Here is a 23,289-nt window from a genome sequence, read left to right on the forward strand (position 1 = left end):
GAATTAAAAATACTCAAAATAATTTATATAATGAAAGAAAAATATTTTTTTTAAAAAAGAGAAATTTTAAAAATTTTAAATCCAACTAAAGTTAATTTATCGGTTTGAATCAATTGGTTTTGATTCAAAAACCAAAATCATTGATCCGATTAAATTGACTTGGGCCTATCCCGATCTGATTCACAGTCTGAACTAAACCATGACCAGATCTACATTCATGTTCTACCAGTTATATATATATATATATATATATATATATATATATAGCCATAGGCGTGCATGAGCAAAAAAAATTCTGCCATGCAATGTAGCAGTGCTGATAAAAACATCAATTAACCTGGTGTTTTTTCTTTTATGATTTGACAGCTTCAGAAATGCCATTTTCTAGTGTCATATTTGTCCTCCATTACAGAATTTCATGCATATGGGCAACTGAAACTCTTGCTTTATTGGTTTTTTCTTATTTAAATACCTTCTCTGAAAATTACTCTTTTTGAACTGATTTTATTTCATATTCACTATTTTTATAAATAATTTCAAAATCAAATTCGTTTGATAAATATCTTTTTTATAATTAATCCACTTCGAAAACCTACTTTAATATGTTTTCTATTCTATCTTTTAAAGCAAAGACTATTTATGCCAAAATAGAAAACAAGAGTCTTTTTCATCCGCTTAAAAATGATGGGTAGACAATTTAAGCCAAAAATAGACTACTTACGTAAAAGACTTTATTTCAATTGAAATTTGGTTATTCACCATGCCTAAAGATCCCTGCTATGGCTAAAACACCCAACTCATAATCAGCAAATTTACAAGTTCAATTCCTACTAAATTTAACTTTTTTTTATCTTCTTTTTTCAAATGTTACTCTTTATTATTTTTTTTTTTTACCGGCATAAAATAAGACTAGTCAAATATAACAATTATAATCTCTTTAAATCTAAAGTCCACAATGAATAATTGTATGTTTTTAATTTAACTCAATTTAAACTTACCACTAAAAAAAAAAAAAAAAAAAAAAGCCTCGAGATGTCAAGATGTGAACAACCTGCAATACTATGTTTGAGAGAGTTTGTGAAGGCATGGTAAAGATTTTAAAATTAATAAGTCATATTGGGGAGAAAAGTTTTCAATGAAGATAGATTTTTAAAAGTTCCAAACCTTTAAAACTGTGACTTTTTCAAGCCAGGTTTTAAAACCTAAAGAATTTCTGATGAATCCAAAACAGAAAACCAATAGAATTCCAACAAAAAGCAAACTCATTTGAATATCTACATATCTGTACACAGCTTAACCATAATCATTTAGGAAGCTGGCATTGTATTATTGACCAACCAAAATATTCTTTACAGCCCAAAAATAAGTCGCCAAGACTGCAAGTCCCAGTAAGAAATCAAGGGTGCAGAACAGTTCCTTTTTGTCAAAAAGAATGGAAATGAAGAAAGAAACAGGCTTAGATACCTATCACGACTGAATCCTCATTTCACTGCTCGCATCTACCTGAAGAAAATCAGGTGAACAAGGCCAAAAGGATAAAGATCACCCAACTATACCCTGTATACATTCACTAACCCAAAATCTTGTAATATATACTGTTAAATTACACTAGACTGAAAGCCAAAGGCCACTGAACTATCCCAGAAGTACATGTCTGATAGCTGTGATCGACATTTTCAGATACATGCTCCTTCCCATTCACGCTAGTGCAGAATTACATACAACAGCAAATACCAAAACTCGTCTAAATGTGCAGCTTAACATGCCACCTTCACAGTGTATCTGTTCACAATTTCTCCCCATTTTTACAGACAAAAAGTGTTCATTGTTACTTGGCTCATCCAACATTCGAAGGAAATTCTCTTCTTAAAATTTACTAATTGTAGATTTTAACCGGCTTCTCATAGGTGTGGCGATTCTGCAAAAGTTCAATGATGTTATTAGTTGTAAGCATCTGGTTCAAAGGAAAACAAATAGAACATTCAAAAGAAATACTAAGCTGCCGCAAGGAAAACAAAGACCAACAAGAAAATTAAAAGTTCAACAAAATCACACCACCATCGTAGATCAAAGTAGAAGCACCAGCTGATTACCTGGTTAGTTGAATAAGCTCTCTTAGGAGCACTGTCAGAGTGCTCCAATCCTAGATACTGCTCCCAAGCACCATAAACATCTCTTCTCTATGGGCAGATGAATGACAAAATGGCAAACACGTACATTATGATCTTGATAATCAGATAGTAAAAACTTCAGATGGGCATACCTGAAAACGGCTGGACACAACATCAGAGTCCTGAAGGTATTCTGGACGACCAAGAGAAAGAAATGCAAATTTCCACTGCTCAAAAGAGAAAATAATGGTCATAAAATAATGTTTAACAATAAAAAAATTGAAAAACCTGAAAGGCACATTTCCCATAAAAAAAAATATCAAGTAAAAGGACCAAATTTAGAATCCACTTTCCAACTACATGATTTAAGTTTTTAATTAGATAATATTTATAACATAATATGCAACAAAGTTCTGTGCTGGCTATCACCCATCACAACCTACTTCATTTGGGCTTGGGAAGGGCAATTTATGATCTAACCATGGCTACACTCATATCTAGGTAGAGTTGAGGAGGTATAGAGGATGTTAGCTATAGGATTAAAGTAAGATGGATGAAGTAGTAAAGTGTGACAGAAGTCCAACATGTTCACAAAATACTAGCAAAATACTAGCTAAGTTGAAAGAAAAGTTTTTATGGGACCACAATTCCACCAGCTATGATGTCTGGTGGGGGTGTTGGATGGTAATGAAACAATGCATACTTAATATCAATGTGACAGAAATAAGGATGCTAAGATGTATGTGTGGAAATACAAGAATGGATCTGGTAAGGAATGACTACATCCACAAGAGACACCAATTTAGGAAAAGTTGAGAAAGTGGAGATTGAGGTTACTTAAATATGTGCATCATAGACCAGTAAATGCTCCCGTACAAAAAGCTGAGCACATTGAAATGGTAGGAAAAAAAGAGAGGGAGGAGCAAACTTAAGAATACACGAGGACAGAGCAGTGAGAATGGATTCAGTGGCTCTGATTATTGTGAAGACGCAACCCTAAACTAAGTGGAATGTAGATAACAGGTCTATATAGCTGAACCCAACTACTTTGTGATTAAGGTTTTAGTCAAGTTAGAAGTTAGACAATATTCACCTCCCAAAGGAAGGCAATAATCAGTAGGGATGGAGAGAGATATATGATGATGATGATGATGATGATGATGATGAAATAAAAGGCAATAAAAAAGGTAAGGTCATGTTTCATTAGAAAATGGTCAAAATATTGTTAGTAAGATACCTTAGCAAACTCTTCATCTGGAACTTGTAATCTATTCTGTATTCGTATTTTTATTTCTGCCAATGTCTCGCCTTCATGTATTACAAAGAAAAAAGGTTCACCAAAGTTCTGAATTTGCTACAAGACAAAAGTTATTAGAGGATTAGATGAACGATGTTGTGCAGATAACCATTTTCACAATGAAATGCAGACAAAGTTTAATGCAACACAGCCAAGAGAATTTTGTCATAATACTAATTAGTAGGGGTACCATCTGATTCTGAGCTGTCTCTTTTGTAAAATGGTATACATGAATGAGGCGATCATTGGGACCAAGATTCTTCTCTTCTTCTGGGATCTATAAAGGGAAAAAAAAAAATCATTCAAATATCAAAACAGCACCGAAAATTAGCTAAATCAGCAGAAGACAAACCTAAAATACAAAGGGAGTTATTGCATATGCCCGGCATAGTATGTTATAATTTCTCATGTACAAAAACTAAATGATTTCTTTCCAGTCCCATAGGTGAAATTGCATGTTGCTCATAATTTAAAACGGACAGAGAGAAAGGGCGAGGAAAACAGACGAGGAAGAAAAGAGAGGTAGGAGGCTGACCTCTTCTGCCCTTAAAGTCCAATATTGATCATTTATGTTCTCAATCTTCTCATTGGGTGGAAAAATCTGCGGACATCATGCATAGATAGTATTACAACAATCATTAAAAGTATAGTAAAGAAGAAATAAAGAAGTGATTTTGGTTCAAGTTTCCAAAACCTAGCAAACGGTACTAGAGAGCTAACAAGATGACAAGCCAATAAGGATTAATGAAAGTTCTTTCACCAGAAAATATCACATAACCACTTGTGTTAGATGGAATGGCCAAACAACAGATTTCACCTTATTCATTTATGAATTTTCATCACAAACAAATATCAGAGTAATAACATCCACACATATTAAGTTCCACCTTGTAAATCTTGTGATAGAAAACTTCAAGCAACCTGAGTTCCGTATTAGGATGAGATAACTCCACCTACGACAGAATCCAATGGAAGAAATAAATCTCAAGATTGAAGTTTACCCAACTTAGGCCTTATTAGCATGCGCACCATTACTAAGATCCTCAGGCATGACTAGACCCAAACATACCTTTGTTTTAAGATCATTAATTACATCTGCTACAGTGCTCTGTTTTGGTAATCTAATTGTATGAATAACCACCTAAATTTAAACAAGAATTTTAGTTTGTCAACAGGAATTCAACAGCACCATTAGAAATTTGTAAAAATATGTTGGCTTGCTTACTTCATCCTTGGTAGCATGATGAAATGCTACTTTCAGAGTTTTCAAACCTTGTAGTTCTGGCAGAGGGATGTCTAATACTTCATAGTACAATATGTCAGAAATCTGCCCAAGGAGGTGGTTAAAAACAGTTAAATTATCTTCCAGTTCTCATAGTTGATATTATTCCGAGCCATGTAATTATTACCTGATTGTAGTGGACCAGCATATCAGACAAATGGTCAACCCCCCTGTACTTAATAGGCTGGGGTTTGGGTTGCTGAGAATAACAGTTGTGAGATGTCAGTCTTATTTTGGATGGATCATCTAAACCAATGTGCTGAGCCACTCTTTCAACAACATCGTCATACGTATGAAGCTTTGACCTTCATATTCACATGATGAGCATTAAAAAGATTCTAATTGGTATCCATTTCATCAGTAAAATTACAATCTGGTGAATAAAGATGATGTTAGTAATTGTAAACAGATATCAACTTCAAAAAACTTACAACTCCAGACAGAAATCATCTTCCTTGGGCTTTTCAAGAGACCGAAAGTGAACAACCTACAATAAACAAAACCATTTGAATGCCTCTTGTTTCTTTATATTTTACTCCGATACAATCATATGTCCAAGATAACAAAGGAGCAGATTAAACGAATTTTAAAACATGATATTTTAATCAATTAAGAAATTAGAAATTAGTAAGTCATATGGCTAGTACTTCTGCTATTTAAAAATACAAATGCTATGATCTTAACAGATTACAAAAGATGAGTAAATACTGATTAAATGAACTTTGAGCATGATATTTATACAAAATGGGGGAAAAAGAAAAGAATAATCACATGCATAATTTTTCTCATATACAACCTTGCTTGGTTGCCATATCCAGCCAAAGGGATAAATTAACTTGTGAGCTTTTTACACTATACCACTTATCAATAAAAGAACAGAAGAACGCAAAGAATACAACATATTAAGTTTCAAGCATAAGAGATTCAGAACTGTCAAATTAACAGGTAAAAAAGGTTCTAGAAAGGTATACTTGACGATTGTGCACATATTCCAAAAACGAAGGAACATCAGTACAGCGGAATTGTTCATCGGTTTCAACTAAGGGAGATCTCTGAAAGCAAATAATGTCTCCATCTTCAAGCTGGGATAAAAAAAGTACACAAGTTAAAACACAAACAAATGCCACTTAAACATGTCCCTGAATCAGATGACAGTTAACATGTACCTGACTAGCTCGAAAAGTTGATTTCTTGTCAATTGGTTCACACATTACACTTGGCTCAAACTTAATTTCCTGAATATCAAGGGGCACATAAGCTACAATCACCAACAATTATATATACTTAAGTGTACGAGTCAAAGTCCATATGTAGATCAATATGCTGTCATACATATTGAATAGACTTAAAAACTCACAACAGCAACTTGGCCAATGCACATGCATATCAATATATAAGAGATAGCAAGAGAGAAATGATCCAAGTCAAAAAGTTTGAGCCAGATGAAGTGCAAGTAATAAGTAATTAATGCATAGAGAAACAGCAAACTGAATTAAGAACAAAGATATGAGGGAGCAAATAGACCATGATGGCAATACAGTGCCTACTCATGCATGCAAGCATCTCTATTGTCTCTGTTCATTGACAAATGTGAACTAAATTCAAATAAATTGAGTCTAGTGCCATGATAATGGAGAAAAAGGAATGTAGCTAATCACAGATACATTTTAGATTAGAGGTAAATTGAGAAGTGGGTTAAGTACTAGTGCAGTTGTGGTACTTGGGACTAAATACCCATATGGGGCAATGAATGCCTTAAGTAGCCAGCAGAGCAAGAAGAAACTTTTGAAGAAAAAAAAGTAAGCAACATTCTGTGTGTGCATGTATGTGTCTCCCCTTATTCTTCTTGATTTACCAAGTTAGACGTGATTCACATGTTCAACTTACTACCACATCAAACATCCAGTTGAATTGTTCCACTCAATGGGGACTTAAAAATGGAAGAATATTGTATGACAAGAAACATCTGTTATTGAAAGCCAACCTCATAAAGTTCAATCTCTTCATCAGGAGCATAGCCAGCCATCTCATTTAATTTTGTCAAAATTTCTGTTGGCTTGTCATTAGTCTTTACAAAAAGCCTACCAACATAACTGATAACATAAAAAAGTAAACCCAAAGTCAATTTCGTGTGACATTATACTAAAGAAAGAGTTAAAAATAAGTACATAATATAAATAATAAATAATAAAAACATAAACATAATACCGATGTTATCAACAACAGAAGAACAATCAAGAAAAGTACCGTAGCTCTTCTTTTTCAGGATCATAAAGCTTGAAAAAAAGCAATATATCTTCCTTCATCTTGCAAGGTGGAGATATGGGGCATAAATCCTGAAAGATATTGAGCATTAATAGAGCTGAGTACAATGAAGCGAATTTCATGCAAGCATGTTAAATTGTTAACACAAAATTACCGGTCCAAGTTCTACTTCCAAGAACAACTTTAGTTCAGCATTATTAACCTTATTTGACACTTCCCTCAACTGTCCAACCTAAAATTCAGTAAGAACAAATACCATATGAGATTGAAAAATGAAATCTGTCCCTATAGCATTAGCAAAGAGAAAATTTAACAGTAGAAACACAAAATAATCCAGCATTAATCAGACTTCTCAAAGAACAAATGCAGCAAAGAAGACAACCCAAGACTAGTAAAAACTTATAAACGAATATGAATAATATCAGGCCATCCAAACTAATTTATCATAGGCAGAAAAACGAAAAGATGCAGAAGAAGAAAATTGCATTTTCAACACATTCAACTGAAGATGCAAAAGAAGTTTAAGAAGAAATAAGGGGCCTACAGAACCCCCCTGCAGCTATATCTAATTAATAGGTTCATGCATTAATGTAATAAATTCAGAAAATGTTTCACACCCAGAGAAGGAAGAGGAAGTGAAAGAACCATGATATGCTACAATTAGCGAGGTGCTAATATCTTCATGAAATTAGTTGCTATCTAGAGAACATTTACTTTTATTAGTGTTATGGAAAGTCAATCACTATATTATTTCTCTGTATATTCTATATTCTGTATTCTTATTTAGGATTTCTTATTTAGGATTTCTTCCTAATTAGTAAAACACAATTATAGGAATCAATTGTATATATATACCAATGTACAGATTAATTGAATTTAAGGAGAATCATCTCTTTCTACATGGTATCAGAGCAGGTCATCCATCTAGGGTGACTATTTGTTCTCATCACCCAGCTCTGGATAGACCTTGGCCGCCGACCGGCCGTTTCGACTCCGATCAACATCGCCGGCATCGCCTCAACCCCCTCATTCCACCACTGTGTGCTGTTGCCTAATCCAGTACACCATTGAATGACTTCTGAGGTTTGGCTCTCAAATCCTATTTCGATATTTGCTTGATTTGTGATTTTGGGTTATTTTGCTGCTGAAAGCACTTTGCATTAGCATTTCGGTTAGTTTTCTTTGTCTCAACAAATGGCAGACAATAAGAATGTTATTTCTGATGTGATTCCGGTGATGACTAAGATCACGGAACACAAACTTAATGGTTCGAATTACCTGGAGTGGAATAAAGTTGTTAGGGTCTATTTGCGTAGCATTAATAAGGATGATAACCTTACTCAAAATCTACCTACTGATGATACATGACAAACTTGGCTAAGGGAAGATGCTCGGTTGTTTTTGCAGCTTCAGAACTTGATTCACAGTGAGGTAATTAGTTTAATTAATCACTGTGAATTTGTTAAGGAATTGATGGATTACTTAGATTTTCTGTATTCTGGTAAAAGAAATATTTTCCGTATTTATGATGTTTGTAAGACATTCTACCGTACTGAGAAAGAGGATAAGTCTCTCACGTCTTATTTTATGGATTTTAAACGGGTATATGAAGAACTTAATGTATTGTTGCCTTTTAGGCCTGATGTGAAAGTTCAACAGGCCCAACAGGAGCAACTGGCTGTTATGAGTTTTCTTGCAGGCCTTCCTTCAAAGTATGAGACTGCTAAATCTCATATTCTCTCCAGTTCTGAGATTTCCTCTTTGAATGAAACGTTCACACGAGTCCTTCGTACAGAGAGTACCCAATCTTCATAGCCTGCCAATAGTGCTCTTATTAGCCGTAATCCAAATGGACAACAGGGTAATAAAAGAAGAAGTAGAGGAGGAATTACAGAAAACAGAAGTAATCAGCGTAATGGAGAGGCTAGTTCTAATCAGGACTCAAGAGAAGCCATTTGTTATTATTGCCATGAGCCTGACCATACAAAATATAATTACCCGCAACTTCAGAGGAAAAATCAGCGATCAAAGATGGCAAATATGGCAGCAGAGGATTCTACAGTATCTTCCTCTGAGAAAACTATTTTGGTATTTGCAGAAGATTTTACATAGTTTTCCCAGTATCAGACATCTCTAAAGCCTACCAGTTATCCTGTCACTGCGATCGCTGAGTCAGGTAAATCCACTACATGCCTTGTATCTTCTTCATCCAAATGGGTAATTGATTCTGGTGTGACAGATCACATGACAGGTAATTCTAGTCTTCTATCTGCTTTTCAGTCTAATCTCACTTCCTCTACTGTTACTTTAGTTGATGGTTCTACTTCTTGTGTCATGGGTTCTGGAACTGCGAACCCGACTTCGTCAATTTCCTTGTCATATATTTTATGTCTACCGAAATTCTCTTTTAATTTACTTTCTGTTAATAAACTTACTCGTACCTTTAATTGTTCTGTTTCTTTTTTTCCTGACCGATGTTTGTTTCAGGATCTTACGACGAAGCAGATTATTGGTTGAGAACGTGAGTCAAGTGGTCTCTACATTCTGGAAAATCATGTACCTCGGTCGCTTGTTTGCTCCAGTATCTTAACACCTCTTGAAGCTCATTGTAAATTGGGCCATCCTTCTTTGTCTACCATGAAGAAGTTGTGTCCTCGGTTTCAGTCTTTATTAGTACTAGAATGTGAGTTGTGTCAGTTTGCAAAACATCATCGTTTGCCTTCTGTGTCTAGGGTCAATAAACGGGCTTCATCCCCTTTTGAGTTAGTTCATTCTAATGTTTGGGGTCCTTATTCTGTTACTTCTAAAACTGGATTTTGTTATTTTGTTACTTTTGTAGATGATTACTCTCGTGTTACCTAGTTATATTTAATGAAGAATCGTTCTGAGTTGTTTTCTATCTTTTGTGCCTTTTGTAATGAAATCAAAACTCAATTTAATATTTTTGTGCGCATATTAAGAAGTGACAATGCCAAAGAATACTTTTCAGCACAATTTCAGTCTTATATAACACAAAATGACATTCTTCATCAGTCTTCCTGTGTGGATACCCCATCCCAAAATGGCGTGGCCGAAAGAAAAAATCGACATCTTCTTGAGGTAACTCATGCTTTTCTTTTTCATATGAAAGTTCCTAAACACTTTTGGGCGGATGCAGTTTCTACGGCATGTTTTTTTATCAATCGTATGCCGTCTTCTATCCTTAAAGGGGATATTCCTTATACTGCTTTGTTTCCTACAAAATCTTTGTTCCCTGTTGAATCTCGTATTTTTTATTGTACCTGTTTTGTGCGTGATGTTCATCCACATATTACTAAATTGGATCCAAAGTCTCTCAAATGTGTCTTCCTTGGGTACTCCCGGCTCCAAAAAGGGTACCGTTGTTTCTCTACTACTCTTAATCGTTATCTTGTTTCTGCAGATGTCACATTTTTTTAGTCCACTCCATTTTTTCCTCAATCATCTGCGTATGAGAGTCAGGGGGAGGAGGATGATCTCTTAATATATATTGTCCAACCAATGTCTAGTCCTCTCCCACAGCCTGTTCCTTCTGTCTCTAGACCTACTCGACCTCTAGTTGTTCATGTTTATTCTAGGAGATTGGAGATTCCTGACTCAGATCCTCCACCAGCTACTTCGTTGGGAGATCCTATACCTCATACTGATCATGATTCTGATCTAGACTTACCCATTACTCTTCGTAAAGGTAAACATTCATATACTTACCCCATCTCTTCTTTTATTTCTTATAATCAATTGTCTTCTTGTTCTCGTTGTTTTGTTACTTCTCTAGACTCTGTTCCTATCCCTAATACTGTTGGTGAGGCACTGTCTCATCCTGGCTAGTGTGCTGCTATGAAAGAGGAAATTGAAGCTTTAGATGCTAATGATACATGAAAACTGTTGCCTTTGCCCACTGGCAAGAAAGCTATTGATTGCAAATGGATATTTACAGTAAAGGTAAATCCTGATAGTTCTGTGGCTAGATTAAAAGCACGCCTTATAGCAAAAGGATATGCTCAGACATATGGGGTTGATTACTCTTGACACTTTTTCTCCTGTAGCTAAACTTACTTCTGTTCGCTTGTTTATCTCTTTAGCAGCTACATATGATTGGCCCCTGCACCAATTGGATATCAAGAATGCTTTCCTTCATGGTGATCTTCAGGAGAAGGTGTATATGGAGCAACCACCTGGGTTTGTTGCTCAGGGGGAGTTGGGTAAAGTTTGTAGGCTTCGAAAGTCTCTTTATGGCTTGAAACAAAGTCCTAGGGCCTAGTTTGGGAGATTCAGTAAAGCAGTACAGGAATTTGGTATGCAAAAGAGTAAGTGTGATCACTCAGCATTTTATAGGCAATCTGAGGCTGGTTAAATTCTCCTGGTAGTCTATGTGGATGACATTGTCATCACCGGGAGTGACTCTGCAGGTATTTCATCTCTTAAAACCTTCCTCCAAACCCAGTTTCAGACCAAAAACTTGGGATTGTTAAAGTATTTCTTGGGTATTGAAATTATGAGAAGTAAGAAGGGTATTTTCTTGTCTCAAAGAAAATATGTCCTCGATCTATTGACAGAGACAGAAAAATTAGGTGTTAAGCCTTGTAGTACACCAATGACTCCAAATTTACAACTGTTAGCAGGGGATAGTGAGTTGTTGAAAATCAAGAGAGATTCAAGAGATTGGTAGGAAAATTGAACTACCTTACAGTCACTCGTCCTGACATTGCTTATACCGTTAGTGTGATAAGTCAATTTATGTCTTCCCCAACTGTTGCTCATTGGGAAGCCTTGAGACAAATCTTGTGTTATCTGAAGGACGCTCCAGAAAGAGGTTTGTTATATGGTAATCATAGGCATTTGAATGTTGAATGTTTTTCAGATACCGACTGGGCTGGATCTAAGGTTGACAGGAGGTCAACTACTGTATATTGCATTTTTATTGGAGGAAATTTGGTGTCTTGGAGAAGCAAGAAGCAAAGTTTAGTTTCTCGATCTAGTGCTGAATCCGAATACAGAGCCATGGCACAATCAATATGTGAGGTAATGTGGATACTTCAATTACTAGATGAGACAGGTTTTAAGACCTCCCTGCCTGCGAAATTGTGGTATGATAATCAAGCTGCTCTCCATATTACTTCTAATTCGGTGTTTCATGAGCGAACCAAATATATTGAAATTGATTGTCACTTTGTTCGTGAAAAGATTCAACAACAGATCATCTCAACTGGACACATCAAAACTAGAGAGCAGTTATAAGATATTTTCACAAAAGCTCTGAATAGAGCTAGGATTGACTACATTTGTAACAAGTTGGGCATGACTAACATCTATGCTCCAACTTGAGGGGGAGTGTTATGAAAAGTCAATCACTATATTATTTCTCTGTATATTATGTATTTTGTATTCCTATTTAGGATTTCTTCCTAATTAGTAGAATACAATTATAGGAATCAATTGTATATATATAACCATATACAAATTAATTGAAATTAAGGAGAATCTTCTCTTTCTACAATTAGTCTCAAGGGGGGAAAAAACTCGTTATTACTGTTTCTGCATCTGTACGCATCATCCCAAGAGTGTGAATATCAAACTGGCAAGCTACACGTTGAATTGGGCTTAAATCTAGGCTCCCCATCACCAAAATGGCCTAAGCCTTATTGGTTTAGTTTGCTAACACTTATACGCACTTTAATTTTCTTGTACACTAAGTGATATTCCAACACTCCCCCTCAAGTGGGGCTGGGACATACGGTTGACACTTGAAACCTGAAACCGAAACCGAAACGCAGCAGCAACATCAAGAAATTGAACTAAAACTGCAATCGGGCCCTGACCACTCTGATACCATGAGAATTATGGACCCAAGAGTGTGACTATCAAATTGGCAAACTACACAGTAAACTCGGCTTGAAACTAGACTCCCCATCACCAAAATGACCTAAACCTTTTTAGTTTGGTTTGCTAACATTTATACACCCTTTAATTTTTGTACACCATTGATGTTGGACTTGTTCACACAAGTGATATTCTAATGCTATCAAAATGTGATCACCATACCTTTTTTTTTAAGAGATGTGATCACCATACTTAAAAGCACTTCTTTACATGTTTTCCACAAAATGCACCTCTTTTTTTGGTGTCATAACTGTGATTTTTGAGAAAATTAGATTCTCAACATGGGCAACAAATTAGAAAACTCCATGGACTAAAATGCACAATCTTCACAAAGTATAGCGTATCAAGCTAAAGAGAGAAAAAGTACAAGTAAATATGATGCACCAAACTGATTAGAAATATCAAGCAAATCCATCAGAAAATTTCCAAATACTAGCATGTCACCATCGCTGAAAATATATATTTGGTTAGCAACTATGCATGTGATGTAATGTGTTTTCCGTGCAAGTGTGTGTGTGTGTGTGTGTGTGTGTGTGTGTGTGTGTGTGTGAGAGAGAGAGAGAGAGAGAGAGAGAGAGAGAGGCAGTTAAATACAAATCCAGATCATATGTGGAAGCCAATGCCAGAAATTCTGCAAAGATGAAAATTTTAACACCCAGAGGAAAAAAAAAACAGAAAATTAGAAAACATTTACAGATTGGTTTTCCTCTAGTGGTGCCAATGGCCGATTAGGACGATATGTATGGTTTTGACGTTTAGCCCACAGCCAAAAGCGTTGAAATTGTACTGGTATGCCAAACTCTTTAGCAACTTCTTCCTGTACAAATAAGTATTGTGATTAATAATAAAACCATGAAGAAATTGCAACACAAACTAAGCCAAACTAAGCGTAAGCGTATGACAAAAATTACTGAAAGCCAAAATATGCCCTGCCAATACAATGCATACACCCAGCAACACAACCAGAAAAAAAAAGGGGGAAAAGATATCCACATTTGCATGCAATAGTTTCGGATAAAGTGGCGATATGCTGGCATTAGGAATAGATAGCAACACAATCTAAAATCACTTTTCAACCTCAATGGAGCTACTGTTCCAACCTTCGAAGCAGGGACAAAAAGAAAAAAACCATGAAATGGGGCAAAATCCATATAAAACCCTAGTTAGTAATAGTGTAGCGCCCCAAAGGCTTCAAAAAGGCAAAGCAGTCAACACTACAGATAGAATCTGGGAGTTTCAGAGGCTTACCCTCCTGGTTTCTAGCTTCCTCACAGAATTCTTCAATTTGTCAGATTCTAGGAGGTAGATATTTTCCTTTTTCTTTCAATTTATCATTTTCTTTTCTATTTCTCCAGGAGTTTGAGGAGCTAACGCAGACAATAAGAAGTTCTATGAAAAATAAGATTTAAGTACACAAGAAAATTGGAATTATGGTTCAGATCTAATTTTGAGTTAGTCTGAGATATTATATTATACTTACCAGTCCTTCTAGAGTCTTATTTATATATTTATTTAAATAAAAGCAACCGGTTCAATATTTCGTCTCACGTTTTTTTGTAATTTCCAGTGTTTTTAGAATAGGTTGGCCAGATGTCTTTAGGAGTCTTTATTTATTATTATTTTTTTCATTTTAGTGTTTCAATTTGAATCCTTATTGGTTTAGGATAATATTATTTTTTTTATTTTTCCATGGAAGATTGGGAGTCCAAATCATTAAGAATGTAAAGGCTAATTTTGGAGTTCAAATCTGTCCTCCAGGTTTTGGTTTTACAAATATCAATGCTTGTAATGCTTATTATTCATTTTTTCTTGTCAATAAAATTCTAGAAATTATGCTTCTATGTATTGTGTAATGCAATTCAACCCTAGGTATGACGCGATGGAACCTTGGGTGTGATGCATAATACATTTGGTCTGAAGCATAACCTTTTTATTTTACTACTCATGTACTGTTCATGTCATGGTGCCTAACAGCTATGAAACAGGCCTCATAATATGCTCTTTTTTTGCTACTCTGCCACCTAGCTACTCTTAGTTGCAAATTCTGATTTTTCATCTTGTCTTCGTCCCATTTTAGCTTTCTAATAAGCCCAAAATCTAGCTTCACTGTTCACTCCTGCAAGCTTAATCTACGTCAGGACGCTTTTCCCTTGGTTTTCAATGTCATATCATCAGATAAATGTTCTATGTAGCAGATAGAATCTGAGAGTTTGAAGAAGTCTATCCTGGTTTTCATCTTCCACAGAATTCCTGGATGCATCAGATTATAGGAGCTAGATGCTCTTCCTTCTTTTTTTTTTTTGGTAATTTATCATTTTCTTTTTTCCTCTAAGAATTTTGACAGTTTATTCTTTTGGTTCTCAGCTCTGTCATAGAAAAGTAAGAAGTACTAGATTTTGTAATACACTTCTGCTGCCTCCAGCAGCACACCATCACCATCATTGTGATTATTATTATTATCACTATTTCTTTCCTTTGGTGCTTTATTTTATACTTCCAAATGCAGTAGGTTGCAACAATGTTTATGGCATTCTCAACCAATTAATCTCAATGCTATTATGGCCAAGGTGCTCAATGTAGTTCAAGAAGAACAAAATGAGTATTAAGCTGATACTTTAGCTTTCACCTGAAATGGGAACAATATTTTATGTTCCTAAAGTTGAATCACAATTTTTGAAATAGCCTACTTGATTCTCCATTTATTTACCATACAAGAACAATACAAAATTAATTTAATAGAGAGAATCAATAGCACCATACCAGCAGAGCTCCTAAGAAGCATAGTTCTTTCTAGGTTTTCAGATATCAAGACACATAAACTAACTTCATAATGCTCTGAAAACAAACTTATAAAGCACGTTAGTTGCCAGAAAGCCAAGTAAACGTGAAACCAGACCAATCAATCTACAATGAAATAAACCTAGAGAACCCATAAACGCTAACTTGAATCATAACCAGCTGCAGTCCCACATAATAATATTCTAATTAGAAACCCCAAGAATCCACATGTAACCCTGGTAGGAATTAAGATATCAACCGGTTCTACTGATAATTTGGGGCATTCTAAGAGCTAATGATGCTTTACTCTAGTGGTAAAACTAGCCAAGGTTGAGGCCCTGGAACCAAGAGGTCCCACATTCAAATCCCTTACTTTTCTTGCAAATGTACTTTGATTTAAGCCAGTTCTAGCTGCAATTAACATGACTATGATGTATCTTGTGCAATATCCCCCAAAGGAAAAAGAAAAAAAAAAAAAAGAAACAACAACTTTGTACATGCTAAGAACCCATTATTTAATTCAAACAAACATGATTGAGAATAGTATTCCCACAAAACACAATTGAGAAACAGGTGCTGGAAGTTCCAAGATTACATCTATACCTTAAACAGATGGAAAGGCGTCTGCTTTTGAACACGAAAAATCCTGACTTTTTCATGATCCACAAGATCAAAATATATATTTTTTCCAATCTGCTTCGCAAGATCTTCATCTCGCGCAACCTAGAAGCAAAGTACAATGGAAATACAATGTTTGCTCATAAAGTATCCGAACCAAACATGTAAAACAATTGCTCACTACTGGATCCATTGTTTTAGGTGATAACCTTTATTATAGTGTAAAGGTGAGCCTCAGCCTTTTCTTTCTTCTTGTGCTCTTTCTCTTCCTGTTCTTTCTTCAGTCTCTCCTGGAAAAAGTCACTAAGTTCTCAGTGTCATAAATAGCTTATATATTAAATAACAGAGAGAGAAATAATTCTGACATTGTTAAAATCCAAGAAAGGGAATACGTGAAAAGAAAATGAAATATATATATATATATATATATATATATATATATATATATATATATTATTCTATGATGACACTTGACATATATATGTGTGAAATAAAATAATTATTTTATTTTTACAATTAAATTACTAACAGACATGTCAATTACCCATAAACAGTCACATCCGTTAGAAGAGATGCCAATTTAAAATAAACAATCATGTTTGTTGGAAATATATGAATGAGATGTTCGAGTCATATACTACTTCTATTTCTTCTTATTCTCTTCTAGTCTCTCTAAATTTTGTTCGTACAAAAAGTACTTAAGGAAAAACTTTAGAAGTTGCTATATATAGATTTCAGGTTTTGTTGTATCCTGGAGGTACATTGCCATAACCTTACAGCAATCCAGTGAAGACAATTAATAACTTAAAGATAGTGATTTATCATGCCTTAAAGTTTATTCTACACCCACTATCTTAACAATTTTAAGGTATTAATAGCAATGGAATCCAAGGTTGTTTTTGTAATGAATTAAAAGTTCATTAAACTGGATCGTTCTAATGGAACAAGTTATGTCCGCTGGAAAGATAAGATGCTATTCTTACTTACTGCATTGAAGATTTCTTATATACTTAATCCAAGTCCGCCTAACATTTCGTCACCAATACCAGAAGATTCTAAACGAGAAAAAGCAGATCGAAAAAAGGGTGAAGAAGATGAATTGCTATGCAGATGTCATATTCTCAACAACTTGTCAAATAGGCTGTATGATCTATTTACCTCTGTCAAATTTCCAAAGGAAATCTTAAATTCACTAGAGTTCAAAAACAACACAAAAAAAAAAACAAGGTGTGAATAAATTTTTTATCATGAAATATTTTGAGTGGTTGATAATGTGCCTGTTATGGATCAAGTCCATGAGTTACATATCCTTGTTTTAAAGCTTAAGGATTTGAAAGTGGTAGTTCCTGAATTGTTACAAGTAGGGGGAATAATAGCAAAACTTCTTCCTAATTGGAATGATTATAGGAAGAAATTATTGCATACCATAGAAGATTTTTCTCTTGAACAGATTCAAAAACACTTTGGGCACTAAAGAAGAAACAAGAAATCGTGATAAGAAATTTATATCTGAATCTATCACAAAAGTTAATTTTGTACAAGGAAGTCAGAATTTTCAAAAGAAAAATTCTGAAAATAAGAGAGTTTTCTGAAGCAGCAGGTAGCAATGCTAGTTTTGGCAACAATAGGAAGTCATAAAAGGAAAAACTTCTTACAATTGTGGCAAGAAAGGGCATCACAAACATGAATGCATGTTTCAAAAGAAACGGAACAAAGAAGAAACGAATAATAGTGCTTAAAATTCCAATAAAACAAATAAGGTTGAACAAAATACTGAGTTGATTGCAAGGTTATCAAATTTGTGTATTGAAATTGTTACAGAACTCAATATGACTGCAACAACTAAGTCTAATGACTGGTGGTATGATTCTGGAGCTGCTATCCATGTCTGCAATGACAAGACTCAACTTAAAAATTATAAAGTTGTTGATGGGCAGATAGCTCTAATGAGCAATCATGATTTTGCTATTGCTAAAGTGATGGAAAAATTAAGAGTTGAATTAAACTTCACTTCTGGAAAGAAACTATTGTCAGTAAATGTATTGCATCTGCCAGAAATTAAAACAAAATAAATATAAAAATAAAAAAACTTGTGTTTGCTAGTCCGTTGTGTAAAAAAAGATTTTAAAACTGTTTTGGAGTCTCGCAAAATAATTGTGTCCAAAATTGACTATTTGTAGGAAAGGGTTACTCATATGACGGTATGTTTAAACTCAGTATTAATAATAATATAAATGTTTCTATTTATAACTTCTGAGTTATTAGAACTTGTACATTCTAATGTTTGTGAATTAAATAAAATGTTGACTAGAGGAGAAAATAGGTATTTTATCTTTCATAGATATTTTCTCCAAATATACTTATGCTTATTTTATAAAAAAAAATAAAGACAAAGCATTCGAAATGCTTCAGATTTATAAATCTGAAGTTGAAAAAAAAAAAAAAAAAAAAAAAGGAGGAATGGACTACTTTGATACATATGCACCAATAGCTAGAATAACATCTATTAGAGTAATTTTATCTTTGGCATCAATATGTAGTTTATATGTACATCACATGAATTTTAAGACAAGTCTTTCAAAATGGTGACTTAGATGAGAAAATATATATGGAGCAATCTAAAGGTTTTGTTCTACCAGGGAATGAAAGAAAAGTTTGTAAATTAATTAAATCTTTGTATGGTTTAGAGCAAGCATTTAAGCAATGGCAAGAGAAGTTTGATTCTACAATTTTGGAATATGGCTTTTAACATAATAGTGCTGATAGTGTATTTATTCCAAATTTACAGATTTTTTGGTGTAATAATTTATATTTATGTTGATGATATGCTTATAATTGGAACAAATATGGAAGGTATGAATGATACAAAAAAGTATCTACCATCAAAATTTAATATGAAAGGTTTAAAGGAGGTAGATACAATATTTGGTATCAAAGATAAAAAAACATAGTAGGGCTTTTGCTCTTTATCAATCCCATTATATTAAGAAATTATTAAATAAATTTAATCATTTAAAAGTTAAAGAACTAAATACCCCACATGATGCTTTTTGCAAAATTAATTGAAAAAACTGGCAGAGCAATTGCTTAAATTAAGTATGTTAATGCTATTAGTAGCTTAATGTATGCTATACATTGCAGTAGACTTGATATTGCTTTTTCGGTGTAAAATTTGTCAAGATATACTAGTAATCCTTGTATGGAACATTTGGAAGCAATTTCAAGGGTTTTTGGATATTAAAAAGACCTATAAGCTACGAATTGTTTAGTGCTAAATTTCTAATTGTGCTAGAAGGTAATATAGATGCTAGTTAGATAACTAGTGCTAATAATAACAAGTCAACTTTTAATTGAGTATTCACCTTAGGTGGAGGTGCTATTTCTTGAGTATCAAAAAAACAAACTTATATAACTCATTCTATGATGAAATCGAGTTTATAGTTTTGGCAGCTACAGGTAAAGAAGTAGAATAGATGAGAAGCTTGTTACCGGATATTAAGTTTTGACCACAACCGATGCCATTGTGATAGCCATGAATATATAAGATAATTAGTCTATGATGGTGATTTTACCATTGTTTATGTTAAATCCTTTAATAATCTAGCAGATCATTTAACAAAAGGACTCTTGAGAGTTATGATCATAAGTACATGTGCTGGAATAGGATTAAGAATATTCCATTAAATTTACTAGTGATGGGAGCCCTACTTTATAGTATTATTACTAAATAAAGTTTAAATAGTAACAAGTATTTAGTAAACATTATATTTGAGTACTTAATGTAATAAGTTAATGGAATAAGGATGAGTATTTATACTCTTAATGAAGTTTAATATTGTTGCAAATGAAACTTCACCTGTATGAACATAGAAAGTAGTGTTGTGTTAACAAAAAGATAGAATACTTTTTGTAAATGTTCATGAAAATAAGAGGTAGCAAAAGGGCATATTAGTACTGAAATTTTGATGACCTTTTGATTCCAACTAATTAGTTCATGTGTGTAGTATTTTTAGTTCTATTTAATAGGAATCTAGGTTTAAGTTAAGACTATCGTGATTTCTTTAGAACTTTGAAATACTCACACTAAGAAAAAGTTTAAATCGAAAGATTTTTTTTTATTATGTATAAAACAATGGATCTAACATTACAAGCTAAATGGGGGATTGTTGTAAATAGCTTGTATGTTAAATAGTAGAGAGAGAGAATTCTCACATTGTTAAAATAAAATAAAGGAAATAAGTGAAAAAAAAAAGTGAAATATATAGAATTATATATATTTAAATATTTAAATAAATATATATAATTCTATTATGACACTTGGCACATATTTGTGTGAAATAAAATAATTATTTTATTTTATTTTTATAATTAAATTACTAACAGATATGTCTGTTAATAAACAGACATGTCTATCACACGCAAACAATTACATCTATTAGAAAAGGTGCCAATTTAAAACAAACAGTCGTGTCTATTAGAAACAGACAGATGTGTCCATCTAGAAAGATGCCATGACTTTTCATTCTCTATAAATATGGATAAATTGTTCAAATCATTTACTACTTCTATTTCTTCTTCTTCTTTGCTAGTCTCTCTAAATTTTGTTCGTACAAAAGTCCTTAAGGAAAATCTTCAGAAGTTGTTGTCTACAAATTTTAGGCTTTGTTATATCCTGGAAGTATATTTTCATAACCTTGCAATTCTAATGAGGCAATTAATACCTTAAAGACGGTGATTCATCACGCCTAAAAGCCCATTTTACACCCACTGCCTCAACACTCAGGACATGTTTTCAACAATAAAGCAATTGAAAAAGTAGAATCAAATATATGTAATTTACTGCATATCTAAGACAAATATTTGATTTGGCATTAAATCAGCTTCCCTAAGTTTCATTCAAAATCATCATTATTAAAATATCGAAAAACTATTTTCACTTAAAATCAAATCACTTCTTCATGCCAAGCTCAAAGAGAAAATTAATCATTCAAGAAACTTTGCTAATAGCAAACAGCCTAAAAGACATCAGTTCTATTAAGGTTCTTCTGTGATCATTTGCATTGCAATACAAATGAGCTAAGCTCAATCCTAGATCAGATCTTCATCACTTTTCCCCATCAAGCTCAAGCATCCTACATTCCTACTATCTGACTTTGGCTTAGCTAGCTCTGAGTTCTGAAATCTGAATAGACAAGCTGAAATAAATGTCTTACCCTAAGATGTTCCGCAATATCCTTCTCGTCTACATTACATATTATCTTGTCCTTGTCACTTTCCCGTATATACACCAGCATGTACGCATTTGAATATTTGGTAAATTTAAAGGGAGTGTTGTTGAATCCAGGATTTGTTGGTGGTAACTGTCAAATCATAGGCAGACAAAAATAAATCAAATCAAGCTAGAATAAAATTATAAATGAAAGGTAAATAGTCAACTTATAAAAAATTAAAAGCAGCAACATATGAAAACATTACTTCTTCTTCTCCACCATACTGCTCTTCTAATGCCCTCTTCATATCTTCTTTTGTTACTCTTTCATCATCAAATTTGTACCTGGAAGCCACCAAATTGTAAGGAAATATGATGCAATCATCAAAAGACTGGAAATGATGGCTGAACACATACACCTGTGTAGACTCTAAACCTGTTGCCTAAGGGTGCACGTTTAACAGTTCACCAGAGTGGTCCACAAGCTCTTTATCTTTTGTTAGCAAAAATATAAACCATGTAACTGAATTTACACTTAGGTATGAAGAGTTACTTAAGCCCTCATTTCTAAAATCAAATAGTCACTGAACCGTTCTACTGACTAGTTCAACTGGTTTGACCCAGTTAAAATAATTCTAAAATTTTTAAAATTAAATTTTTTAGTGGTTTTTAAGCTGGAAAATTAAAATAATAACAATAATAATAATAATAATAAGTTAAATCTAAATGGGCTGAACCAGTTCATGGTTTAACCAGTCCAGTCCAGTTTTTAAAACACTGCTTTCCAATTACAATCCTTAAAATTCAATCATCTAGCAACATTAAAGCATCTAATACTTGAATAAAGCCAAATTGATGGTCCAGCTTTCAACATCTATGAAGACTTATTAAGATATTTAACCTAGTGATACTTCATTTATTTCAAGGTTTAAATAAATATTTTATTTGAGAAATGTCAGAACCTATCACTAATGTACAGTATGACTCGTGTTCCTATAGTTATGGGACACAACAAATGACTTTGTTAAGATCATAAATAGGTAGAGCTTCTACAATATGATGCACTGACGAATCCTTTAAATAGAGAAACAATTGCCAGTTAGTACCAAATTAATTAATATATCTAAGGGCGGTGCCCAAGCAAGAAAAGAGACATTTTCAAGTCATTTTGATAGATGCTACAGATAACATTTAAGCCCAGAATATCATATTACTCCTCCATAGAGAAGCCATTGCAGAAACTTGTATAGATAGAAATAGAATATATTAACACTCCAACAGAAAGTACAAATATGCAAGTTGAAGAACCTAAATGAGCAAATTTATTCCACAACAATATAACTGCACTAATTTAATAAACTACAACTTAATACTACCCCAGCATTAATTTCACAGAGTGATGTCATGCAGATGCCAGGCAGCAAACAGATAATAATGTAAGTTGTCAATTCATTATGCGAATGTCAGTGTAACAGTACATGTCTTGAAAAGTTGCAAGTTCAGGCCCTCAAAGAAACTACGCAATGCAAAAAAATACATGAGGGAAGAACCGTCGCAAGCTTCCCCTCCCAGGACCAAAGGATACCAGTTCAATGGGACAGTAACCCATGCAGCACAGAAAAGGAAATGCAGAAATGGACAAAGTAGAAAACAGACACTAGGAAATGGCATTTTCCAAAAATGTAGAAAACTAAAATGTTGGGGGGGAACATGTAAATATAAAAAAATACAGGGGCATATTTATAGATTTAAATTTTCATATAAAAATTTTAATATAGTTTTAAGGAAATTACACTTGACTTTAATGTAAGGAATCTCAATCCTTAAACCT

General features: G+C 33.7%; 1 protein-coding gene across 3 annotated transcripts in view; it reads right to left on the reverse strand.

The window, feature by feature from the left end:
* Positions 1–1,293: 1,293 nt before the first annotated feature.
* Positions 1,294–23,289, reverse strand: part of LOC110671407 (ubiquitin C-terminal hydrolase 13) — a 32,213-nt gene continuing 10,217 nt past the window's right edge. For 2 of the 3 annotated variants that reach the window (XM_058145352.1, XM_058145350.1), the window contains exons 12-32: positions 21,725–21,803; positions 21,463–21,609; positions 16,459–16,539; positions 16,235–16,354; positions 13,548–13,670; positions 7,110–7,187; positions 6,938–7,026; positions 6,675–6,783; positions 5,857–5,925; positions 5,662–5,772; positions 5,122–5,177; positions 4,818–4,995; positions 4,634–4,735; positions 4,478–4,549; positions 4,296–4,361; positions 3,944–4,009; positions 3,599–3,685; positions 3,349–3,465; positions 2,264–2,338; positions 2,094–2,180; positions 1,294–1,918 (exon numbers count right to left, since the gene is read on the reverse strand). In XM_058145352.1, the coding sequence (XP_058001335.1) occupies positions 1,877–1,918; positions 2,094–2,180; positions 2,264–2,338; positions 3,349–3,465; positions 3,599–3,685; positions 3,944–4,009; positions 4,296–4,361; positions 4,478–4,549; positions 4,634–4,735; positions 4,818–4,995; positions 5,122–5,177; positions 5,662–5,772; positions 5,857–5,925; positions 6,675–6,783; positions 6,938–7,026; positions 7,110–7,187; positions 13,548–13,670; positions 16,235–16,354; positions 16,459–16,539; positions 21,463–21,609; positions 21,725–21,803 (1,954 nt within the window). In that variant the 3' untranslated portion in view covers positions 1,294–1,876. The remainder of the gene's footprint in view (positions 1,919–2,093; positions 2,181–2,263; positions 2,339–3,348; positions 3,466–3,598; positions 3,686–3,943; positions 4,010–4,295; positions 4,362–4,477; positions 4,550–4,633; positions 4,736–4,817; positions 4,996–5,121; positions 5,178–5,661; positions 5,773–5,856; positions 5,926–6,674; positions 6,784–6,937; positions 7,027–7,109; positions 7,188–13,547; positions 13,671–16,234; positions 16,355–16,458; positions 16,540–21,462; positions 21,610–21,724; positions 21,804–23,289) is intronic. The other variant, XM_058145355.1, reaches the window with a different exon arrangement.

This window comes from Hevea brasiliensis, chromosome 1 (genome assembly GCF_030052815.1).
Source record: "Hevea brasiliensis isolate MT/VB/25A 57/8 chromosome 1, ASM3005281v1, whole genome shotgun sequence".
Classification (NCBI taxonomy): domain Eukaryota; kingdom Viridiplantae; phylum Streptophyta; class Magnoliopsida; order Malpighiales; family Euphorbiaceae; genus Hevea; species Hevea brasiliensis.